The following is a 20,909-nucleotide window of genomic DNA, read 5'->3' as shown; positions in this document are numbered from 1 at the left end:
GTTTTATGATTCAAAACTGACTCTAGAGAGATCATTTATGTGACTCACAAAATGTCAAGTGCTAGTCTACCATAATTATACCAGCTTTTTAGGTTGTTGTTATATGGTACATTACTATTAAGGGGAACAATATATGGTTAATCCTGTAATTTCTTATTATAATATGATTAGATAGTAATAGTATAATAATCAATTTACTAAAAGTAACTATATAATATTAGGTATGAGTTTAATTTTCCTACATATTGAGCTAATTATAATTGTATATTGTAATAAATTTATTGTTAACCTCAAATAATCGTATGATGAATAATATTTTGAGAATTAGACCGGTTAATGAACAAGTGAAGATAGCGATTCACTCAACTGGAGGGTTCAACAAAATCTGATACGATTTAATTGGATTTTTATATATAATATTTTTAAAATATATTTTTAAGTAAAATTCAAAATAAAGAATTGATAAATACTTAATATTTTTTTATAAAAATGATTTATAAATACTAAATATTTTTCAGGCACAACATAAATTCTGAAATCAGTAAGTCTCTTTTTATCTTATTATTTTGTTTTTTTAAAAATATTCTTCGTGCATAATTTCTTTTAATTTGTTACAATAAATTTAATGCATTAATTTAATTTGATTAGAAATTTTTTAAAAAGGAAAAAAATAGTAGTATATAAAAAGAAAAAAATAAAATTGTAATTTAAACAAAAATCATTTGGTCCAAATCCAATAATTAAAAATCCAATGAATTGCTTGAGGAAAAAAAAAATAAAAATCCCGACTCAAGTTTTTGGCTGAAAACCAAACACTTGGAGACCAACACAATTTTTGGCGGGAAGTGTTGGCTTTGGCACAAAATTTTCAAAGTATCATATTTTATTTGAACTCTTCTCGATCAACATCAAGAAAAGAAACAACCAGAAGCCCTAGATCTCCAAATCATTAGCTATGGGTAAAGAAGACGGACAATTAAGTGCGGCGAAGCGAGCATACAGGAGTGCGAAGGAAGTTGGGAACCGGCAGGAGGAAGCTCGGTGGGCTAACGTGATAGGGGACATACTAAAGAACAGAGGAGAGTACGTGCAGGCAATCAAGTGGTTGCGGATTGATTATGATATCTCTAGTAAGTACTTGCCCGAGAAGCATTTGTTGCCCACTTGCCAGTCTCTTGGGGAGGTCTATCTTCGCCTTCATAACTTAGAGCAAGCTTTGAATTTTCAGGTGAGACCGATAATTTAAGGGTTTCATTTTTATTTTGTTTTTTTGTGTTATTTTTAAAAATTGGAAATTTGATTGACTGATGGAAATGTTAATAAGCGAAGTGAGCCTAAAGGTTTCTTGGAAGTAGATTTATATTTTTCAATATTTGGGTGCAAAAAGATTAGAATTTTTTAAATGAGTGAAAAGAATGGTGAAGCAGGCATACTTACGGTGTGGACTTTCTATCTATATTCCTTATTTGTTGATTCATTCATATTTTGGAATTGTTGAGATATTGAATTTTAAGAAGGTAATTCAATAGAATAGGTTGGTTTCCGATGAAGTGGAATGAAAAGCAGTAAACTGAGTGGGAAAGTGAAAACATAGGTGCATTTTAGGGATAGAAAAGGGAGGAAAGTAAGAGAATTCAGTTGCGGACTGTTTAGTTTCTTTGACACCTTTTGAGTTGGGGTATAATTACATTTGACTAGATAGGAGGAAATGAGCATGGCAGTTCTAATATTGTGATTTAACTTTTTGATTTTTGCTTCCTAATCACAGATTTTATATTTTGCAATAAACCAATGCAACAGTAAGAAAGTATATGGTAAATATATGAATTTGTGCCTTCATTGAAACAAACATGTTCTTTTTTATTTTTCTTGAAAAATGTAAATGCCTTTTATTTTCCTTTTTTTATTTTTATTTTTTATTTTTGATATCCTTTCCTTTTGTCTTGAACTAAGATAAAATTAAGGAAAAAAATTTTCCCCTGCCAATTTGGAGCCTGTTTGCTGCAGTGAGCGCATGGAATCTGAAGAAATGGAACTTCCCAAAACTCATATTTTGGAAATTGGTCCATCTGCAGTGTTTTAATTTTATTTATCTTTTTAAGAAATGGCCAAATGCAGTTTAGAATAGCTGCTCCAAATGGGTAACAAATGAGGCCTTGGTGGGTAAGGAAAATGGAAGAAAATGGATGTTTTTATGTGACAGTGGAAGAATAAAATAAATGGTTAAATATGGCTAAACTTTTCTATGAAAAACTATTGCTTTGACGAGATGTTGATATTATTGTTGCATTTCATAGAGCTGTGTTTTTCAATGTATGATATATTATTGCAGAAACAGCATTTGGATCTTGCGAAGGATGCTAATGACATCATTGAGCAGCAAAGAGCTAGTACACAACTGGGTCGTACTTACCATGAGCTGTTTTTACAATCTAACGATAACCACTGTGCACTTAGAAATGCAAAAAAATATTTCAAGTTAGCCATGAAGCTTGCTCAAACTCTAAAGGAAAATCCACCAGCTGATAAATGCTCTTTCCTTAAAGAGTACATTGATGCACATAATAATATTGGAATGATTGAATTAGACCTTGATAATTTGGTACAAGCTGAGAAAATCCTCACTAAAGGACTAAATATCTGTGATGAAGAAGAGGTCAGTGAAAATGATGATGGCCGGAGCAGGCTCCATCACAATCTTGGAAATGTTTACCTGGAGCTGAGGGAGTGGGATAAAGCTAAGGAGCACATTGAGAAGGATATCATAATTTGTAATAGAATTGGCCATTGCCAAGGAGAAGCAAAAGGGTACATCAATCTTGGTGAACTGCATTATAGGATTCAAAAGTATGAGAAGGCACTTTGTTGCTATCGTAAGGCACTTGAGTTAGCAAAATCCATGGAAGATGAAGATGCTCTAGCCAAGCAAAGTAAAGGAAATATTGAAACTGTAAAAGCAGCTCTCAGTATAATGGATGAATTGAAGAAAGAAGAACAGAATCTTAAGAAATTAACGAGGAATATGGAAAATGCAATAGGTACACCACATGAACGGAAGCTTTTGCTGCAACAGTGTGCATCACTTGATTGTCTCATTGAGAAGTCTAGCATGATTGGTGCATGGAATGAGGTAATTTTCTTTATCATGTGTGTTTTTCTCTTTATACTTGCTTTGATCAGATCAAATAGCTCTGTAGTGTCTCATTTCAGTAAAGCTTCTGAATGTACTTAGAATTTATTTAGTAAAGGTTAATGAAATGCAGTGGAACCTAAGTGCTTTATCCTCCATCTTTTGTTTTTAATAGTTTTTTCATATTCCATTACGCTTACCAACAAAGCATTATATTTCTAATTACATTCTAACTCATTTGTTTAAGGTAGGTTATGCAGCAGTGGTGAACTTTATATTTGTTGCTATTAAACATAATTACAATTATAAATATATTGCTATTGGAGACTAGTTAATCTGGAATTCTTTTGATATAATGTTGATTAGACTGCTGTTGTAGAAATAATATCAAACTAATGTCATGACTATTTTGCAAACAAACTAAAAATAAAGGACATTTAGTTATCTTCAAATTAGTTTGGATTCTGGTTTACACAGTTTGATGTATTTATGCGAATAGCTTTCTGTTTTCATTGTTTAGTTACAAATGTTGATGGTTAATTTTGAACCACATTGACCATATGTAGCATGTAATTGTTGAGTTCTGCTGGTATCTGTGTTTTTTTGCTGGTTGTCTGATTAGTTAAAGAAAATTGCTTCCCAATTTATGACTTCACATTTTTTGTGATATTATTATTCACAGCACTGCAGATATGCGGAATTGAAGAAGAAGATAGCAACAAAACTTTGTGACAAAGAGAAAATTGGTGATTCATTTCTGGTTCTTGGTGAGTCATACCAGAAGCTCAGAGACTTTGATAAAGCCATTGAATGTGTCATAAAGAGCTGGGAGACATATACGTCAATTGGTAACTCGGAGGTGAGTATGTTGGTTACCAGGTCTACTCATTTTCAAAGTTTTCTTTTCCTGACAGCAAAGCGTCAACTAAATTTGTGATTTTTTTTTTCAAAATTTTATTATCCTTTTTAATTAACTAAGAACCATGGCGAACATACCTCTAGTTTGAGGAGCTTCAGATCCATAGATGTTGTTAGATCTGGTGAACAAATTGAAGGCCAAAAGTCTTAACTCTTGATTGTTGTTGATTTCAGGGTCAAGCATTAGCTAAAATTAGCATTGGCAATATTTTGGACTCTATTGGTGATTGGCTGGGAGCACTAAATGCATTTGAAGAGAGTTATAGGTAGTTACCTCTGCATCTTGTTCTCTTAGTGAATGTTCCCTTCCTTGGAGATAAAAAACCTATATTTGGGTCCTCATGTAGCTTGAGTTTTTAGCTTTAGTAGCTGTTTAATATATATTAAAGTCCAAATCTTGGGCATCCTCATATTCAATTATTTGATTAAATTTTAGTATAAGTTAGAGGTGGCCTGTTTTTATCAAAGTCCAATGGGCTTTCATACAAGGGATGTGTGTTAGAGATTAACCTATCATCTGAATGGTACTTGAGACCTTATTAGAATAATGGCTCAGTGAATAGCCTAGAGAAGAAGCCACATTTGCACTAGGCAGGACCATTTGCATAAATGCTTTTAGAAATATCTGAAATTATAGAATATATTTTTTTGATTGTGTAAATTTCTAGTTGCAGCCCAACATAGGTTAAAAGGCCATGCCTAATATATGGGCACTGCTGTTTTTAAACATTAAGGTGGTGGTGTTACAACTAAAAACTACAAGCTTATGCTTATCAGTTATCAGTTAGTAGTTGTGATATACAAATGATAAAAAAAATACTTATACTTGCTTTGTGAAACTGAATGCATGTTTGACATGTCCATTTATTTGAAATGAACTTCTGCTTTTTCCTTCTTTGCGGGTTTTTTCCCCTTTTCAAAAGCTAAATTTTGTCTGATTTTTCATGATTATGAATGAATGGGTCTGCATGACTCACATGCAAAAGTTGCATGTCCATGGACTTTGATCACCTTGACTAGCATATTCCAAGATAAGATGCCTCAACATGGCATAACATATTATTCTTTTAGGCATGTAGCAACAATTTACTGCATCATTTTTTTCTGTTCTTCCATTACAACTTTGGTTATTGTATAATTCACAACAGCGTGATCATTACTTGTGTGAAAAATTTGTTTTCTGAAGATTAATCCAAATGTGATGTCAAATGTCATGTTATTACAAACATTGCGACCAAGAAAAAAATGGATGAAGAATATAATTTCTGACTATATTTTCCTCAAAAGAGCAATATGAAGTCATTCAATTACTGTTAAAAATATTTCTCATTGGATTTGAAGTACAATTTCCTAATGTACTTGATTTGAAGAGTGATATTTATTCCCGCACATGTTGATTTATTATGCAGGATTGCAGTTGAAGCTAAATTTCCCTCTATTCAACTTTCAGCACTAGAGAATATGCACTACAGCCACATGATAAGATTTGATAATGCTGAAGAGGCCAGGTAATTTACATTTGCAATACTCTTCATCCATTTAGGCTAACAGCCAGCAGTTAGCTTGAGGGACTTGGGAATTTTATCATGGAAGATGAGAACTGAAAAACTTACCTTACAAATACTAATGTTGATGGTTCAAAGTTGGTTTTCTCCAAATGCAACAGAAATACTCTTGTTTTACAGACTATTCTTGCTATAAACAATTGCTTTTGCTAAAAACTGTTATCTTGTTTAGGAGGCTCAATCATGAAATTGTAAAGTTGGAGAAACAAAGGGAGCTTGAAATGCAGAATTTTGCAAGAGATTGCTGCTCTGAAACTGATACAGATGGGGATAATCATATGTCAGATATTTTATCTAATGCATCTGACCCACTCCAAATTAGCAAATCCAGTTCTACAAAATCAAAATTCTTAGACAGTGAGTTACAGCTGAAGGGTGATGATGATGATGTCCCTTTAACTTCATTTTTTCATTTGAGTAAAAGTTTATCTAGAAAAAAACCAGCTCATGGAGAAAACTCCGATACTTCTTATACACCTGCTGCAGCTTCTAAAAAATGTATGTCTAAAAGAACTAGTAATCAGCAGACAGTTGTTGGTCGTAAACGCGTTCGAATGGTAGTCCTTTCAGATGATGAAGATGAAATGTATGATGAGGACTGCCACACTGGAAGTTCGAATAGATGCCTAGTAAAGGATGTTGCTGATGAATGTGAGTTTTGTTTTCATTATTAACATAATTGAGATAATTCATTATACTAATCTATGTATCATCTGATTGCAGTTAAGAAGAGAAACAATATGGCTACATCAGGGCACAAATTTCAGGTATGCAAGTACCCGGATCAAGTGCTGAAAGTAACTTCTTCCCATTCTAAATATGAAGCATAACTGTCTAATTGCTTCACACTTTTGGTTTGGTAGGATTTATCAAGGGTTGCATCTGAATGTGCTGCCAGTTCCTGCAGTCCTGTTAATATTGAAAAAAACAATTGTTCAGATAAATCTCTGAGTCCTAAAATTCCAACTCATACTGGAAAAGTGTTCAGATCTTTGAGTGCTGAAGAAGTGGCTTTTGCATCTGATTTTGCTACTAGTGGTTCTAATTGTGATATTGAGATCTCTGGAAGCCTAATGCATAAACATAATGATACCCCTCTCAAGTTGCATAACTCTGCTAATGACAACTGTGTAAGTCTTACATTTATTACTTGAATATATTGTTCTATGCTTAGTTTTGCCCTAGTTATACTAATCTTGTTGTTGGCTCTTAAAGCTGTTGAATATGTGTCAGTTGAATAATTTAACTTTTCATTGACATTTTCCATTACTTATACATATACATAATCATGACACTAAACTGTAGTTGATTTCCCCCTAGTAGGCATGACCACGGTTCTAGAACCACCAGTTTCAGCTTTAAAACCGTCAGTTCCAATTATAAAAAAGGTGAAACCGAACCTGAATCATTATTAAGCGGTTTTTAAGATGGTTTTGGAATGCCGGTTCCGGTTTGGTACCAAAATTAGATAATTTATTTCAAAATTTTTAAAATTGTTCTTTAGATTTCTAGATTGAAGTAATAATAATAATATTATATTAATATTACTCTTGAAAAAAATAAACTAGTTAAAAAAATGCTTAAAATTTATTTTAAAAGATTATAATAAAACAAAAAAAAAACTGGGAGTTTCTTTATGAACATGTTTTTCAAGGTTTCAAATCGGAATCGTCAGTTTTAAACCAAAACAGCTGATTTTGGTTTCAAAAAATGAATAATTGGAACCGAACCTTAAATACACAATTTCGGTTAAGGTTTGAAACTAGGAACTGTGGATCACGGTTTAGTACCGGTTTTGACCGGTTTGATTTGATTTTGGTTTGAAATAGAACTGTGGTCATGCTTACTCCTCAGATAGACTTGGTCAATGGTTGGTTCTGAACCTGAACCAGAACCAGAACCAGACAGTGTGGGAATCGGTCTTGAGTGTTTTAGGGATTTGAAGTAGTATTTTGCATATATATTGCTAAACCCAGCTATATAGTTACTAGTAGATATATGATTAGATGTTTAGATGATTACTAGTTAACTTTCGAAGTAGTATATTGAATGAAGGGGGGATTTAAATGTTTTTAATTTTTTTATAAGATTATTAGGTTTTCCAAAAAAAAAAAAAAAAAAAAGATACAAATAGTTTGGTAGTGAACATGTAGTATTAAGAGAATTTAGTACCGTACATCGTGGAGGAGTGTAAATGAGACGAGTCGGTTCGTGAGCCGTTCGAGCTCAGCTAAAAAAAAGTTCAAAAAATTTCACTAAAAAAAAAAGTTCTAAAAAGTTCGGGTTGAATCCGGCTTCTTTGCTAAATGAACCGAGCTCCATCCTAATGATATTCAGCTCAAAAGCTTATCGAGCTTTTATATATATATATTTATAATGTTTATTTTAGGCTTATTCGAGCCGAGTTCGAGACTAAAATTTTTAAGCTTGTCGAGTTTCGAGCCGAGTGCGAACTAAGTTAAATTCTATCAAGCTGAGCTTTGAACTTGACAGGTTTGAGCTCTGCTTGGCTCTGTTGACACCCCTGACATCGTGTCTAGATAATAGCCATTAATTTTTATTTAACATAAATTCAAAGGGGCTATTACTGCTAACTCTTACAAAATAATGGCAGAAAATTTTAAGTTCTAATTTTGTAGTAGCCGTTGTTTAATAGTAACCAATTTTTTAGAACACCCTTTCAAGATGTATAGGCCATTACCCGATTTCATTAAGTCTGTTCTCCGAACTCAAACCTAAAACCTTTTTGTTTTGAACCGAAAGTCTGCTACCATCTAACTAGATGGTCCCTTAGGACTTAGAGGCATTAGCATTATTGCCAAACATTGTTGTACGTATCCTATCATTATTCTGATCATATTTTCATTATAATATTTTCCTAAACTTTGATCTCATGTATTGCCCAGGAATGCATCATGTTCAGAATTGATGATGTCCTGATAAAGGTTGATGGAGATTCGTTTTTGGCTGTTGATGGATTGAATATTGAGTCTATGAAGGTTGAGCTAGCTTGTCTATACTATTTGCAGCTCCCTAAGGAGAAGAGGTCAAAGGGTAAGCATAATTTTGAATTTTATGAGCTTTTGATTTCCAATTAGTTGTATTCTGGTCATACATGATTATCATATGACACGGGCTTATAAGTGACCAAGTGTTGGAATCCATCTTGCATAAAACCAATTTGCCTGTGCTAGCTCCACCATCTTTCCCGTTACAAGTCTTTGAGTTATTTCATTATTACTTAATGTGGGATTCATCTCCCAAAACACCCATTCAAGTGCAACTAGGTTTGGATATCTCAATGTTCAGTCCATTTGGGCATGAGGCTCTAATATGATGTTAAAGTCCATGGGCCTAGACAACATGGGCTTATAAGTGAATGATTGTTAGAGCTTATCTTGCATAAAACCAATTGGCTTGTGCTAAGTCCATTTTTCATTTCATTATAAGTCCTTGAGTTATTTCATTATTATGCAATATGTGATTCATCTTTCAACACTGCTCCTCTTACTAGACTGAAATATTCACAAAAATGTATTTGCAAGATGGCGTCTTTACTGTAGCTGCAGCATGAATGGCCTTAAACTTTACTTCTAACATCTTGACTGCACACCTTCTGAAAGTCAATATCAATTAGGACATGATCTTGTTGTCCTTTTTTTTTTTTTTTTTTCTTTTTTTATCTTTTTTGAGTGTTCAAAATACACATTGTAGATGATAAAGGATGAATGGCATGAGTACCGCGAGAGTGAGTTATTAAAGAAATTTTTGTAATGGCTGATGTTTTGAGTTTGAGGTGAGATTAAGGATAGACAATCTTAAATGCTTGCTATCTCATATGCATGGTGAAGTTTGGCTACAGTTGTGCATAATAAGCATAGACCACCTTAAATGCATTCATGTATATTCTAGTATAACTGAGGTGTTGCTTTGTCCAATAATGCAATCTTGTCTCCTGCACAGTGGAAGTTACATGGCAAGATTTCAAATATTATTGTTCTGAATGCTGCATTATCATTTTTACACATTTTAAACCCCCTACTTTTTGTCCCTATTGCATCATTTTTGCAAATTGCTGATTTTGTCTCATTAGGTCTTTTGCCCATCATTCATCATATGAAATGTGCCGGAAAGGTTCTAGAATCCTTGGAAGCAATCAGAACACTTAAAGAAGATTTAAGAAATCTTCTGATTGAAGTTTCTGTTAATGGTAAGTAATACAATTTTCATCCTTTTATTCTTGGAAACTATAATATCTTCATCTTTGTTTTCTCTCTGTCCTACAGTCTTATATATTATTTGCAGAAAGTAATTTTCATGTGGTGCTTCTTCCCAATTCAATTATATTTTTATGTCAGTTGGACTGTCATCCACCTGATGAAGAATAATTCAAAAATAAGAAAAGATTTGAGATTGTATCTGAGATGTGTTACTTGAATTGGTTGCTCGATGACAGCTTCCTGTGATGGGTTGGAAAAAAGAGAGTCATCATCAATATAGACTGCTCTGCTAATCTGAAGCTGACTATAACTAAGTAAAATCTGGTGAACTCAAGAGTTTATTGTTGAAAAAAACCACTTTAGAAGTGTATGTAAGGCTGAATGATAATGAAGTTGATGACACTGTTTCTGGTTTCCCCTATCACAAGCTCTTTCCTCTGCATCAATTATGAAGAGAATCGCATAGAACAATTCTGTGGAAATAAACTAGAATTGTGAATTTGTCATCTGCTAACTTACTGAATAGACTCAAAGATATAATTTAGACTACATCATATAGTTGAGCAATCATAGTGTAGGCTCACCTAACTAATTTTGTGCATGATAATGGTTTTTTTCTTTCTATTTTTGCTTAATGTAAAATTTCTCTATTAGTTAATTCTTTTTCTTCTTTTAACAGGATGGGTTCAAAAGCGTTTGATGCAACTGTACATTGACATTTGCAACCATTTATCTGAGGCACCCAATATGAAATTGCTTAAAAAACTATACATTTCAGAGGTAGAATGTGCAGATGAGTGAACATATCAGTTTTCTTTTTGTTTATCTGATTTACATGTTTTCTTTTTATATTATTATGATTTGTTTTCACAGGTTGAGGATGAGATTATTGTGTCAGAATGTGAATTGCAAGATGTATCAATAACTCCATTGTTGAATGCCTTGCATACACACAAGGCAGTTGCCATGCTAGATCTTTCTCATAATTTATTAGGTAATGGCGGTTGGCCCTAACTCTCTAATTTTTTTTCCTCTGAAGTACAAAATCCATTGCATGCTTACTATTTTGTCTAATCCTAATGATAAAAAATAATAATGACCTTTTCCTGTTTTTGCAATTTTATCAAATTTGTTCCAATTTCCAATTTCAGTTGCTATGATATCCAACTCAGTTAGAAATTTTTTTAATATTTTATTAGTTAGTGCAGTAAAAAATAACTTTTACAATTTCTTTTGCTTTCCTACTCCCTCCCAATCCTTTCACTCTCTCAGTTCACTATCCTGCCACCCTCCGCTCGGCCTTCACCTGCGAAGGACCACGCAAGCGGAGCAAGTCCCAACAACAAGAAGCTTGCCTTCTCTGTTTGTTCTCACTATCTGGTTTTTGTCTTGTATAGTGCCATGACATGTTGGGGTAGGCACTTGATCAAATATCCAACTTCACAAATGAACAAGTATGAAGGAACAAAGAAGAAAATTGCTAGTTTTGCAAATAGAATTAAAAGGGAAAAATTTCAATTCCCCGACATTAAAATTCTTACAAAAATAGATGGATTTTGATTAAAGATATTAGATATGAAAGGTTGGAAGATTAGGACTTTTTGTTGGGAGTGATCAAGCTTGGTTTGACAAAACCACTTTACTTGCGTTTTCCTTTTAACCTATGGGGAAAAGTTCCTTAAGAGGATATTTTTTTACTTCAGAGGGAATTGCAGTGGATGGTTAAGTGTTTAGCACAGTGAATCACAGATGAGGGAGAATTGGTGAAGGGAGAGTGGGAACAGAAGGGAAGGAGGGGGGTGGAGTAGGAAAAAAGAGAACATATATATATATATATATATATATATATATATTGTTTAATCTAATAATTAATAAAGTATTTTTTTCCAATTTTGATCAAATTTTGAAGAGTTGGATACATGTGTAACTAAGTTTAGAAATTGGAACAATTGATAGAATTGGTAGAAGTTTTAGTTGAATTTTTTTGTCATTAGGCCTTCTATTTACACGCTTCTCACAAAACTAGCTGGTTTTTTTCCAGCTTGTTTTTCCAGTGGATAATGATGCCATTAGTTTTTTAACTCTTTCAACAATCTGAATGGATACATCTGTTTTAATTATGTGTATTTGGGTGGATCTTTTACTTTCTAGAGCACTGATGTGTACAAGATCACTACACATCTACCTGTGTATTATTAGCTGGAACAAATAATATATGTAAGATAAGATTGTAAATGTCATATCATCTTCCTCATCACATTGCCCTTGCTGCAAACCCTAGCACCCCCACTCCAACAACTCAAGTTCATCCTCCAAAGCCGGCAAGAATGATGGCTCTCTGCCATCTTCTAGAAGATGTCCAAGAAGACCAGTCCCTGTCTTGTTTTATCATGTTATTATGGAGCAATGGGAATTTCCTTGACACTAAAGAATTTGCAACCAATGCCAGAAACAAGGACCAACCGAATATCAGGCTCAGTCTTGAAATCTGTTGATTATATTTTCTGAAAGTTTCAGATTTCAATTTAACCCCATCCCATATTTTATATATGAATATTGAGTGCTGAAAGTGGCATAAAAGTTAGTTTGTGGGAAGATCAGCTGTGATGACCTGTTTATATAGATCTATTTCAAGCTTTATGGATTCTATTAATAGTTCATTGTGGAACTGTTCTTTAGTTCTTTAGAAATTACAAATTAGAGATCAATAGTTGAATCACTTTATAAAATGTCAGGCAGGGTTTGCATATGCTTTTGATTACTTGAAACTGCAACATCAACCACATTGGGATGCCTTAGCCGTCCCATGATAATGAGAACAATGTGAAAGTATGTTCACTTTTCTTTCGATAATTTTCGTATTGATTAAAATTTTCTAGTGCAGATCTTCATGATTTGCAGAGCAAACAAGATATGCAGAGCTTAACCTATGTATTCACTGTCCTACGTTTTTGTTGAAAGTTAATGAAATCAATGGAAGTAATGTCGAACTTCTTGAAATGGAGATGGAAATATTAATAGATATCTATGTTATTAACAATAGACAGGGTGGTAGGATTTTCTGCTTGGGCAATGCTCTTGGGGAAGAAGATGTGGAATTTATAATCTTACTTTAGTGATTTTGCTTATATTTTATTTTTTTGTTTATTATGACTTAGCGTTTGTATGGTGAACTTGCAAATCAGCAATCTGGCTGGGAAACCGGCCAAATAAAATTAATTAGATTAAATGTTCAGACACTTGATTGCCAGAAAATAAAAAGCAAGTGAATTTAACCAAATTGAAAAAGTTTAGACACAAGTGGTGTCCCTACTTTTTAAAGAATGAGGAGTCCTGAATTTTTTTCATTTTGGTCAAAGTTACCCATCTATTGGTTGTTGTTTTCCAGGAAATGGAACAATGGAAAAACTTCAACAATTTTTCACTTCAGGACAGAGATATGGTGACTTGGCTTTGGATTTGCATTGCAATCGGTTTGGTCCAACTGCTTTGTTTCAGGTTTATCACTTGCACTGCAACTTTCTTCATTTAAACATGTGAAAGGCTTCAATTTTCTTTTACTGCTTCGTGTTCTGCTATTGATTTAAGGATTAACCTGCCTCTTTGCTCTCAAATACTAATTTGATCGAAACCCTGAATTTTGCTCCATTCCCCTTTTTCTTTTCTCAAATTTCACTAGTAGAAGGAATTTTTGCGTTGTTGAAGCAAATATCTTAGCTTAACTTGATCAAACTGTTATTCTGTGGGAGATCAAGTATGTCACTGTACCACTGAGATCATTAAAGAGTTAATGAATTAGTTATGTGATTAAGACAATTCATGGTGTAGAAAGCTTTACTATCAGGGATATATGCTAGAGAAAAGATGTTATAATGCTGTCATTTGTCATCATAATTATATTTGAAAATCTCATTTGTAGATAGAGATGCTAGATTTATGTAATGCCCTTTCATCTGGCCCTTTCATTCATTTAATGTCAAACCTCAGATTTGTGAATGTCCAGTGCTCTTTACACGACTGGAAGTACTTAATGTCTCTGGAAATCGTCTCACTGATGCATGTGGATCTTATCTTTCAACCATATTGGAAAACTGCAGAGGTAAAACCTTACTGCTTGGTCATTTAAATGCGAGCTACCAAACTCTTATTAAATAATTATGAATTGCTCCTCTCTATCAAAGCCTTTGGGACATGCCTTTATTTGTGTTGATACATTTTTTCATTTTTACTAGCTAGCATTTGGATTCTCTGCTCTCTCTCCATTTCTTGTGTTTATAATCGCTCTTTGTTTGTAGCACTTTATAGCTTGAATATAGAGCGATGTTCTATCACATCAAGAACAATCCAAAAGGTTGCTGATGCACTAAATTCTGGCTTGGTCTTGGCGCAACTGGCTATAGGTACACTTAAAATTGGCAAACATAAAAGTGTGGCTGTATGCCAATCTTGAAATTGTTCCGTCTATGTTCGCTAATAAATTCCAATTTGGGCAGGGCATAATAACCCTCTCTCTGGAAATGCTATCACTAACCTATTAGAGAAACTTGCTACTCTGAAAAGGTTTTCAACAACACAACAAAATCTTCTGTGCATTAATTAATAATTTGATATTTTTGTAATCTCTATAGTCTGAGTGATATCAGCATTTGAACACTGAATTCTGTTTTTTTTTTTTCCTTTATAGCTTTGCTGAGCTGAATCTGAATGGATTGAAGATAAAGAGGCCCGTCATTGATAGCCTTTGTCAACTTTCTACAAAATCATGCTTGTCAAGATTAATGCTCGGAAGCACTGGCATAGGAACTGTGAGTGAACGTCTTATGTTTTTTGACTTGCACATTTTGTCAAACTTATGGGTTCGACTTAAACATTTTTTTGCTATTTATGATTGGATGCTGAACTTAATTTTAGGATGGGGCAGTTCAACTAATGGAATCATTATTCAGTTGGTCTCAAGAGTCTGTGAAACTCGACCTGTCATATTGTGGACTAAGAACCGCATATATTCATAAACTTAACACTGAGGATACTCTGATTTGTGGAATTATAGAGTTGAACCTGGAAGGAAATCCTATTTTGCAAGAGGTTTGTTCTTCAACAAGTTATGATAACTTACTTTTTTTTATCCTAAATTTGGTGTTTGTGTTCTTTTCGCTTACTTAAAAGTATACATGTTACTTAAGCAAATAACTTGTAGGATATTTAATCTGTACTGAACTCTTGCAGTTTATTGACTTGTGAATCAATATAAAAATGCCTTCTTAAAAGACTAACTGCATTTATGTATGTTTATTTATATGTTCATATGCATTTATATGTTGTAAAATAGACTCAATTCTCATGAGATCCTTTTCATATTTGCATTTAAGGTGGTTTTGGTTGACCTTGATTTTCTTAAGCTGAAGACATGTCAGACTTTTGACTGAAGCATCTGGCTTTTAGTGCTAAAGCCAGGATATTTTCTAATAAGAGTGCATCATTTTGTCTAATTAAGAAAATACTATTCCAGACTCTATGAATTCTTGCATTGTTAACAAATTTCTTTTACACATCCATTAGTATAGTCTATAATCACCGGTAAATTAAGTCTTTCTTTTATGACTGAACTCCTATGAGTTACTTCACATATTTGTAATTTGCATGTTGTATTATGGTTAGTAGTCCCATAAGTTGCATAACTTTGAGTGAATCGATTTTTATGATGTTTTATAATTCAGAGCAAAAGGGGAATAAATCATGCCATCATTAGTGTTTATACTGAGATGGTCTTGTATTGGCTTGTGCTACTGGTCAGGAAGCCAAATATGATTTTAGCTGTTGATTGCAGCCCACTTGGATCTCCTAAGCTGTTACTATTTCTTTTCCTATCTCTGCACAACTGTTACTCCTAAGTGTCATTTGAGCTCTTGTCAAATAGTCAAAAGCCCTATTCAGTTTGCACAGTCATGCTAGAGGCACAAGGCATAGCAAGGGGAAAGGGCCCTTATCAAATGCCTTATCTCTTGCATTTAAATGAAGAAAATTCCTGGGCCGTCATAAATGGTCATGAAAAATTTGGAATCCTTTTGAGTTCTAATTTTCAGCTATGCTAGTATGTCAATTAAATGAAGCTAAGTATAGGCACTACTAATATGGTTCCTGGATACTACTGCTACTGATAACAAAGTACCAGAGGAAATTAGAAGAAATTGATAAAGTTGAAAATTTATGCGAAGTTTAAGAGTTGCGTGCCATTATTTCTTGTATTACACTATTTGTTTTCTGTAGAATTCATTTGAGGTCAAATTAGTTTAAATTACCAACTGAATTTCTGCCTCCTTTGATCCTTCACTTGCTGATGCAGGAGTTCTGTCATTAACAATATATCTTATTGTCAATCATTGGTAGTCATTGCAAATGGTCATAGGATCTTGTTTGACCTTATGAATCCTCATGGTTTATTACTATATGAAGGATTGAGGTGGTGAATCATGCATACGGAATAATTAAGTTTCCAGTTAATTCATATAATGTTTTTGCCGCCTTAGACAAACCTATTGAGGTTTATGCATAAGGAACAAGGCATGCTATGGAGAAAATCACTATATACTCAAGTTCTGCACAGTAAATGTAGAGACAGATACATACTGTTCACAATTGGATTCTCTGAACAATTATAGCATTCAATTATTTCTGCTTTGTGTCTTAATTTACTTCTTGTGAAATTCTAACTGCAAGGTGGTGTTAGTTCTATTTAATCAAATGAAATTGACTAGACGTGAATACAGGGTACAAGTGCATTAGTCTCCTTGCTTATGAATCCACAATGTTCTCTGAAAGTTTTGGTCCTAAACAAATGTCAGCTTGGGCTCACTGGAGTTCTTCAAGTGATACAGGCACTATCAGGTTTTTAAAAGCAAATCCAAGTAGATTTTCCTTATCTTTTCCCTTGGAAACATTCGTTCTGTTTTTCATTTCTTGTATTTAATTTTGCAGAGAATGATAATCTAGAAAAGCTATATCTGGCTGATAATGCTGAACCAGAAAAAAACTACATGCTGGAATACAACTCAACAGCCAAACAAAGTTCAGATATCCTGCAGCAAAACTTCAACACACCTGAATCTTCTTCAAAGATGATTGCACCTAAAGAAGTTGACAGCAACCAGCAGGTTTCATGTTCTGTGAACACTGACTGCAATCAGCTAGAAGTTGCTGATAGTGAAGATAAGCTGATTGGGGTAGAAGCTGGTCCTGAAGTTGAAGACAGCTGCACAAGCTCATGTCAAAAGGATTCATCTTCAGAATGCCAATTTATTCAAGACCTCTCAACAGCCATCAGCATGGCAAACCATTTGCAGTTATTGGACATAAGCAATAATGGTTTCTCAAATCTTGTTGCAGAAGCATTATACAAGGCATGGTCATCTAGAGTGGGAACTGGTTCAGCTTGGAAGCACATTAAGGACCAGATAATCCATTTCTCAACGGAAATGAACAAGTGTTGTAGGTTAAAACCTTGCTGCAGAAGGGATTAATTGCTTGTTACAATACCCAGAAGTAAATCATAGGAAATCTTAAACATTTTTGTGATTTTTAGGTGCCTTAAACTGAATAATTGAACCAAATTATCTATGTTTTAGATTGTTGTAATTATATGATTGTATAATTGAACCCAATTATCTATCGATTGATTTGTAAAAAATTTAGTTGTTCATGAGAAAGCAAAGGGGAATTTGATGAACTTCAATTGAGCAACTAATTAGTCATTCTTGCTCTTAATTGTATCTAAGAAAAGAAGATTAAGGCTTGTGTTTTCTAGTTGAAAGATTCAATCAGTTAAGTCTTTCAATCATTTTAAGGAAGATGATCAGTTAATGGTGCAATTAATATTATATAATTTAGTTTAACTCTTACCCAATGATTTTAGTCTGCAGTAATACAAAGAAAGAGTATAAAAGAGAAAAAAAATTTTATATTATTATTTTGTAAGAAAAAAAAAAAAAAAAGAGATTACTTTTGATGCTTACCACCACATTGTCTTTTTCACCACATATATAGGAAACGTAGTAGAATTGATGAAATTTAGCATTCATTAGCCATTCACAGCATGCTCACAACTTTTTTAACTTTTAGCAATTATAGGAAATTTTGAATTTATCTGATTTACATTATAGCTAATTATGGACCCAAATTCAATTGCAATTATATAGATTTGGCATAAAATCGATTCATAATCACTATAATTCATTGACGTTTTAGCTTTCTGTAATCATAGGTAATTGCACCTTAATAGGGTTGACAATGAATTCCACTTCTGCTTTTAATGGATTAACCATGGATGGTGCCTCATGCTTGCAATTAGTGTTTATGATTTTGCTATCAACATTAAGAGATTCATTATCATATCCACACAAAAAAAAGGATTCATGCCTTATTTTTAGTGGAGTCATTGAAACTTGAAAAATCTAACGGTACCCTCATTTTTTAATTTATTAAATCTTTCAACTTAAACTCAGTTTGGACCATAACAACTAATAGTGGAAATATTAATATTTCCAAATTTGAAATACTAGTGGCAGAGCCCAAAAGTGAAAATTGTTCGGTAAACTTATTCAAACAATTATAAACAGTGTCGTAAATGAATTAAGTCGAGCCAAACTTTAAATCGTTCAGGTTTAGTTTATAAAGTTCTGATGCGAATTCAAGCTTTATATTAAAACTCGAGTTCAGCTTTTTTTGAAATAATGAAGGTGATTCAAGGGGTTTTTGGCTAACTTTTTCCTAGTTTGATTATCAAGGTGATTTCTTCACTGACTGCCTCTATAAGGTGCTTTAAATTTGGACGTGATTGAATTCCAGACTAACTTGGTCCCATACCCCAGAATTCATTTCATGCTTTCATCATATGCTCCTGTTATTTCTGCTGAGAAGGCCTACCATGAGCAACTCTCCGTTGCAGAGATCAGAGATCACTAACAGTGCTTTTGAGCCTTCTTCAATTGTGATCCTCTCCATGGCAAGTACATGGCTTGCTGCCCGATGTATAGAGGTGATGTAGTGCCTAAGGATGTCAATGCCATTGTGGCTAACATCAAAGCACACCATCCAATTTGTTGATTGGTGTCCAACTGGATTTAAATCCTACTGTTGTTCCTGGTGATCTTGCCAAGTTGCAGACAGCTTATAATTTTGTTATAATAACAATGCTGAAATTATTAAATCGATACAGTATTATAATAAATTTAAATTTACAAAAAAAATATTGTATTTTTAAATTTTTTAAAGAAAGGAAAATAAACTTCAATTAGTATGTTCAAAACTTAACAGCCAAAGATAATCTGACTCTTACGTTTTAAGCTTACTAATATGTTTTTTTTCTACCGTATGCAACCAGCTCCATTGCTAATTGGCGTATCTATTTGCTTGTTTTTAGCAAAATCATTCAACTCTTAGAACTCATCTCCATTGCTATGGCCCAGTTTCCAGTTGGTTTTAAGCATTTTTAAGTATTGCCTCTACAAAGATCAACATATGAATATATGGAAAAAAAATTAATTTGACAGATGATATGAATAGTTTTACTCTGATACAAAAACTTGAGCATTTTAAAATATATATATATATATATATATATATATATATATAAATGAAAAGAAATGTGTACAGAAGATGTTGCATATATGCTATCAAAATATGTTTCTTTTCGATTGCGTGAGGAACTATGAAATCAAGAGTCCGATCTCTCCAAATAGATCACAATAAATCCAAGTGACAAAAAACATAAAGTCCAATAATCAGAATCTTTGATCTCCAGATAAACAGTACCTCAACCATCAATTTGTGAGGGGAAAATCATTCGTCTTTTTGGTATAGACTCCCTCTTCCAAGTTTGTAAGCGTCTGGCATTTCCCTTCTAACGGGTGGGTCTTGCCTACAATTACAAGGCAATGCAAGGGTGCTCCAAAATCAACTGCCAGCAGTTCCCACATTGTTCCAGCAACTATCATCTGATCCTCACTGCCCAGCCGAGCAAATCCAACACAGCAAGTGTCATCATCATATGCTGCAACAGCCACTCAGGAGTTGCAATCATGCTATAATTACTACAGTATCATTTTGGCCCTTACAAGTTTTCAAAACATAAGGAAATAAAAGGCTCCAACTAAGCTAGCATGCAGTGCATACAAGTGTTGTGGGTCCCTCCAACATGTGTGACACACAAGTTTGAAGAAAGAAAAAAAAAAAAAAAAAAGGAAAGACAAGTTTTTTTTCTTTGTTCAAAGAAAGCTGCGTTAATTGCGCAGTCAATGGACGCGTTGATTAACGCATCCCCTTCTCCTATAAATAGGAGAAGTTTTCCCTCAACAAATTGTACAAAACAAAACGAAGAAGTCTACACAGTTAAGTGTAGAGAAAATTTTAGGAAAGGGTTCCTAAAATTGGAAAAGAGAAAAAATAGTGAGGATTATAATTTTTTGGAATGTTTTTTGGAAATACTTAGAGTACCACTATTTTTGTAATCTCTTTTGTACCTACTATTTTTAATAGTAGAAGAATTATTCGGAGCTTTGTCCCGTGGACGTAGCCCATAATAGTTAAGGGGTGAACAACGTAAATCTCTGTGTCCCCATTTTTCATCTGGCATTTACGGTAATTATTTAATTTTTTTACTGTGATTATTATTTCTGGTGGATTCGGTCATCAATATCCAATACGTAATTATTGGAGGTAAATGTGGTAATAGTAATTTAAATCTTTATCGTCGTTATTAACTTTTATCGTTGGTAATTTTATTTTACTTCTACCATCAGCATTTTTCCGTCGGACCCACTCGGGATCAGTTATAATCACAACAACTAGTATCAGAGTCTTTGGTTGGTAAATTCTGTCAGTTTTCTACAAAGCTACTATTCACGTGAATAGTGAATTTCGTGAATAGTAAAATTTTGTCAAATTCAGAATTCGACATGGCTAACGACGGGGCAATGATCAAATTGACGGATTCGAATTATTCAATGAGGAAATCCAGAATGGAGGAATACCTCAATTGCAAAGATTTGTACGATCCAATTGAAGGTGACAGTGCAAAGCCAG

At 33.5% G+C, this 20,909-nt stretch overlaps 1 protein-coding gene across 3 annotated transcripts; it reads left to right on the top strand.

Annotated features, from left to right (window-relative positions):
- The first annotated feature begins 795 nt into the window (after nucleotides 1-795).
- On the top strand, nucleotides 796-17,556 carry TSK (tetratricopeptide repeat (TPR)-containing protein). Of its 3 annotated transcripts, none has more exons than XM_012230682.4 (21): nucleotides 796-1,228; nucleotides 2,333-3,130; nucleotides 3,813-3,989; nucleotides 4,223-4,314; nucleotides 5,458-5,556; nucleotides 5,786-5,970; nucleotides 6,100-6,264; nucleotides 6,337-6,380; nucleotides 6,477-6,743; nucleotides 8,520-8,667; nucleotides 9,707-9,823; nucleotides 10,513-10,613; nucleotides 10,707-10,827; nucleotides 13,222-13,331; nucleotides 13,821-13,932; nucleotides 14,129-14,233; nucleotides 14,327-14,393; nucleotides 14,518-14,638; nucleotides 14,745-14,918; nucleotides 16,601-16,718; nucleotides 16,809-17,556. In XM_012230682.4, exons 1-21 carry the CDS (start codon nucleotides 956-958, stop codon nucleotides 17,348-17,350), a joined length of 3,936 nt encoding a protein of 1,311 aa, XP_012086072.1. In that variant the 5' UTR covers nucleotides 796-955; the 3' UTR covers nucleotides 17,351-17,556. The 3 variants fall into 3 exon arrangements, with proteins under 3 accessions (XP_012086072.1, XP_089575672.1, XP_012086071.1); XM_089719546.1 differs by having other exon boundaries at nucleotides 5,786-5,988; XM_012230681.4 differs by having other exon boundaries at nucleotides 5,786-6,264.
- Nucleotides 17,557-20,909: the final 3,353 nt, after the last annotated feature.

Source organism: Jatropha curcas, chromosome 3, assembly GCF_041381405.1.
Source record: "Jatropha curcas cultivar XTBG-Jc1 chromosome 3, XTBG_Jcur_1.0, whole genome shotgun sequence".
In the NCBI taxonomy this organism is placed as follows: domain Eukaryota; kingdom Viridiplantae; phylum Streptophyta; class Magnoliopsida; order Malpighiales; family Euphorbiaceae; genus Jatropha; species Jatropha curcas.
This window is presented reverse-complemented; position numbering and strand designations above follow the sequence as displayed.

Coding starts and splice junctions, on each gene's coding strand:
- TSK (XM_012230681.4), top strand. CDS start 956: ATGGGTAAAGAAGACGGACAATTAAGTGCGGCGAAGCGAGCATACAGG. Junction 6,265..6,336: donor AAAGGATGTTGCTGATGAAT/GTGAGTTTTGTT, acceptor ATCTGATTGCAG/TTAAGAAGAGAAACAATATG. Junction 13,332..13,820: donor GTCCAACTGCTTTGTTTCAG/GTTTATCACTTG, acceptor GTCAAACCTCAG/ATTTGTGAATGTCCAGTGCT.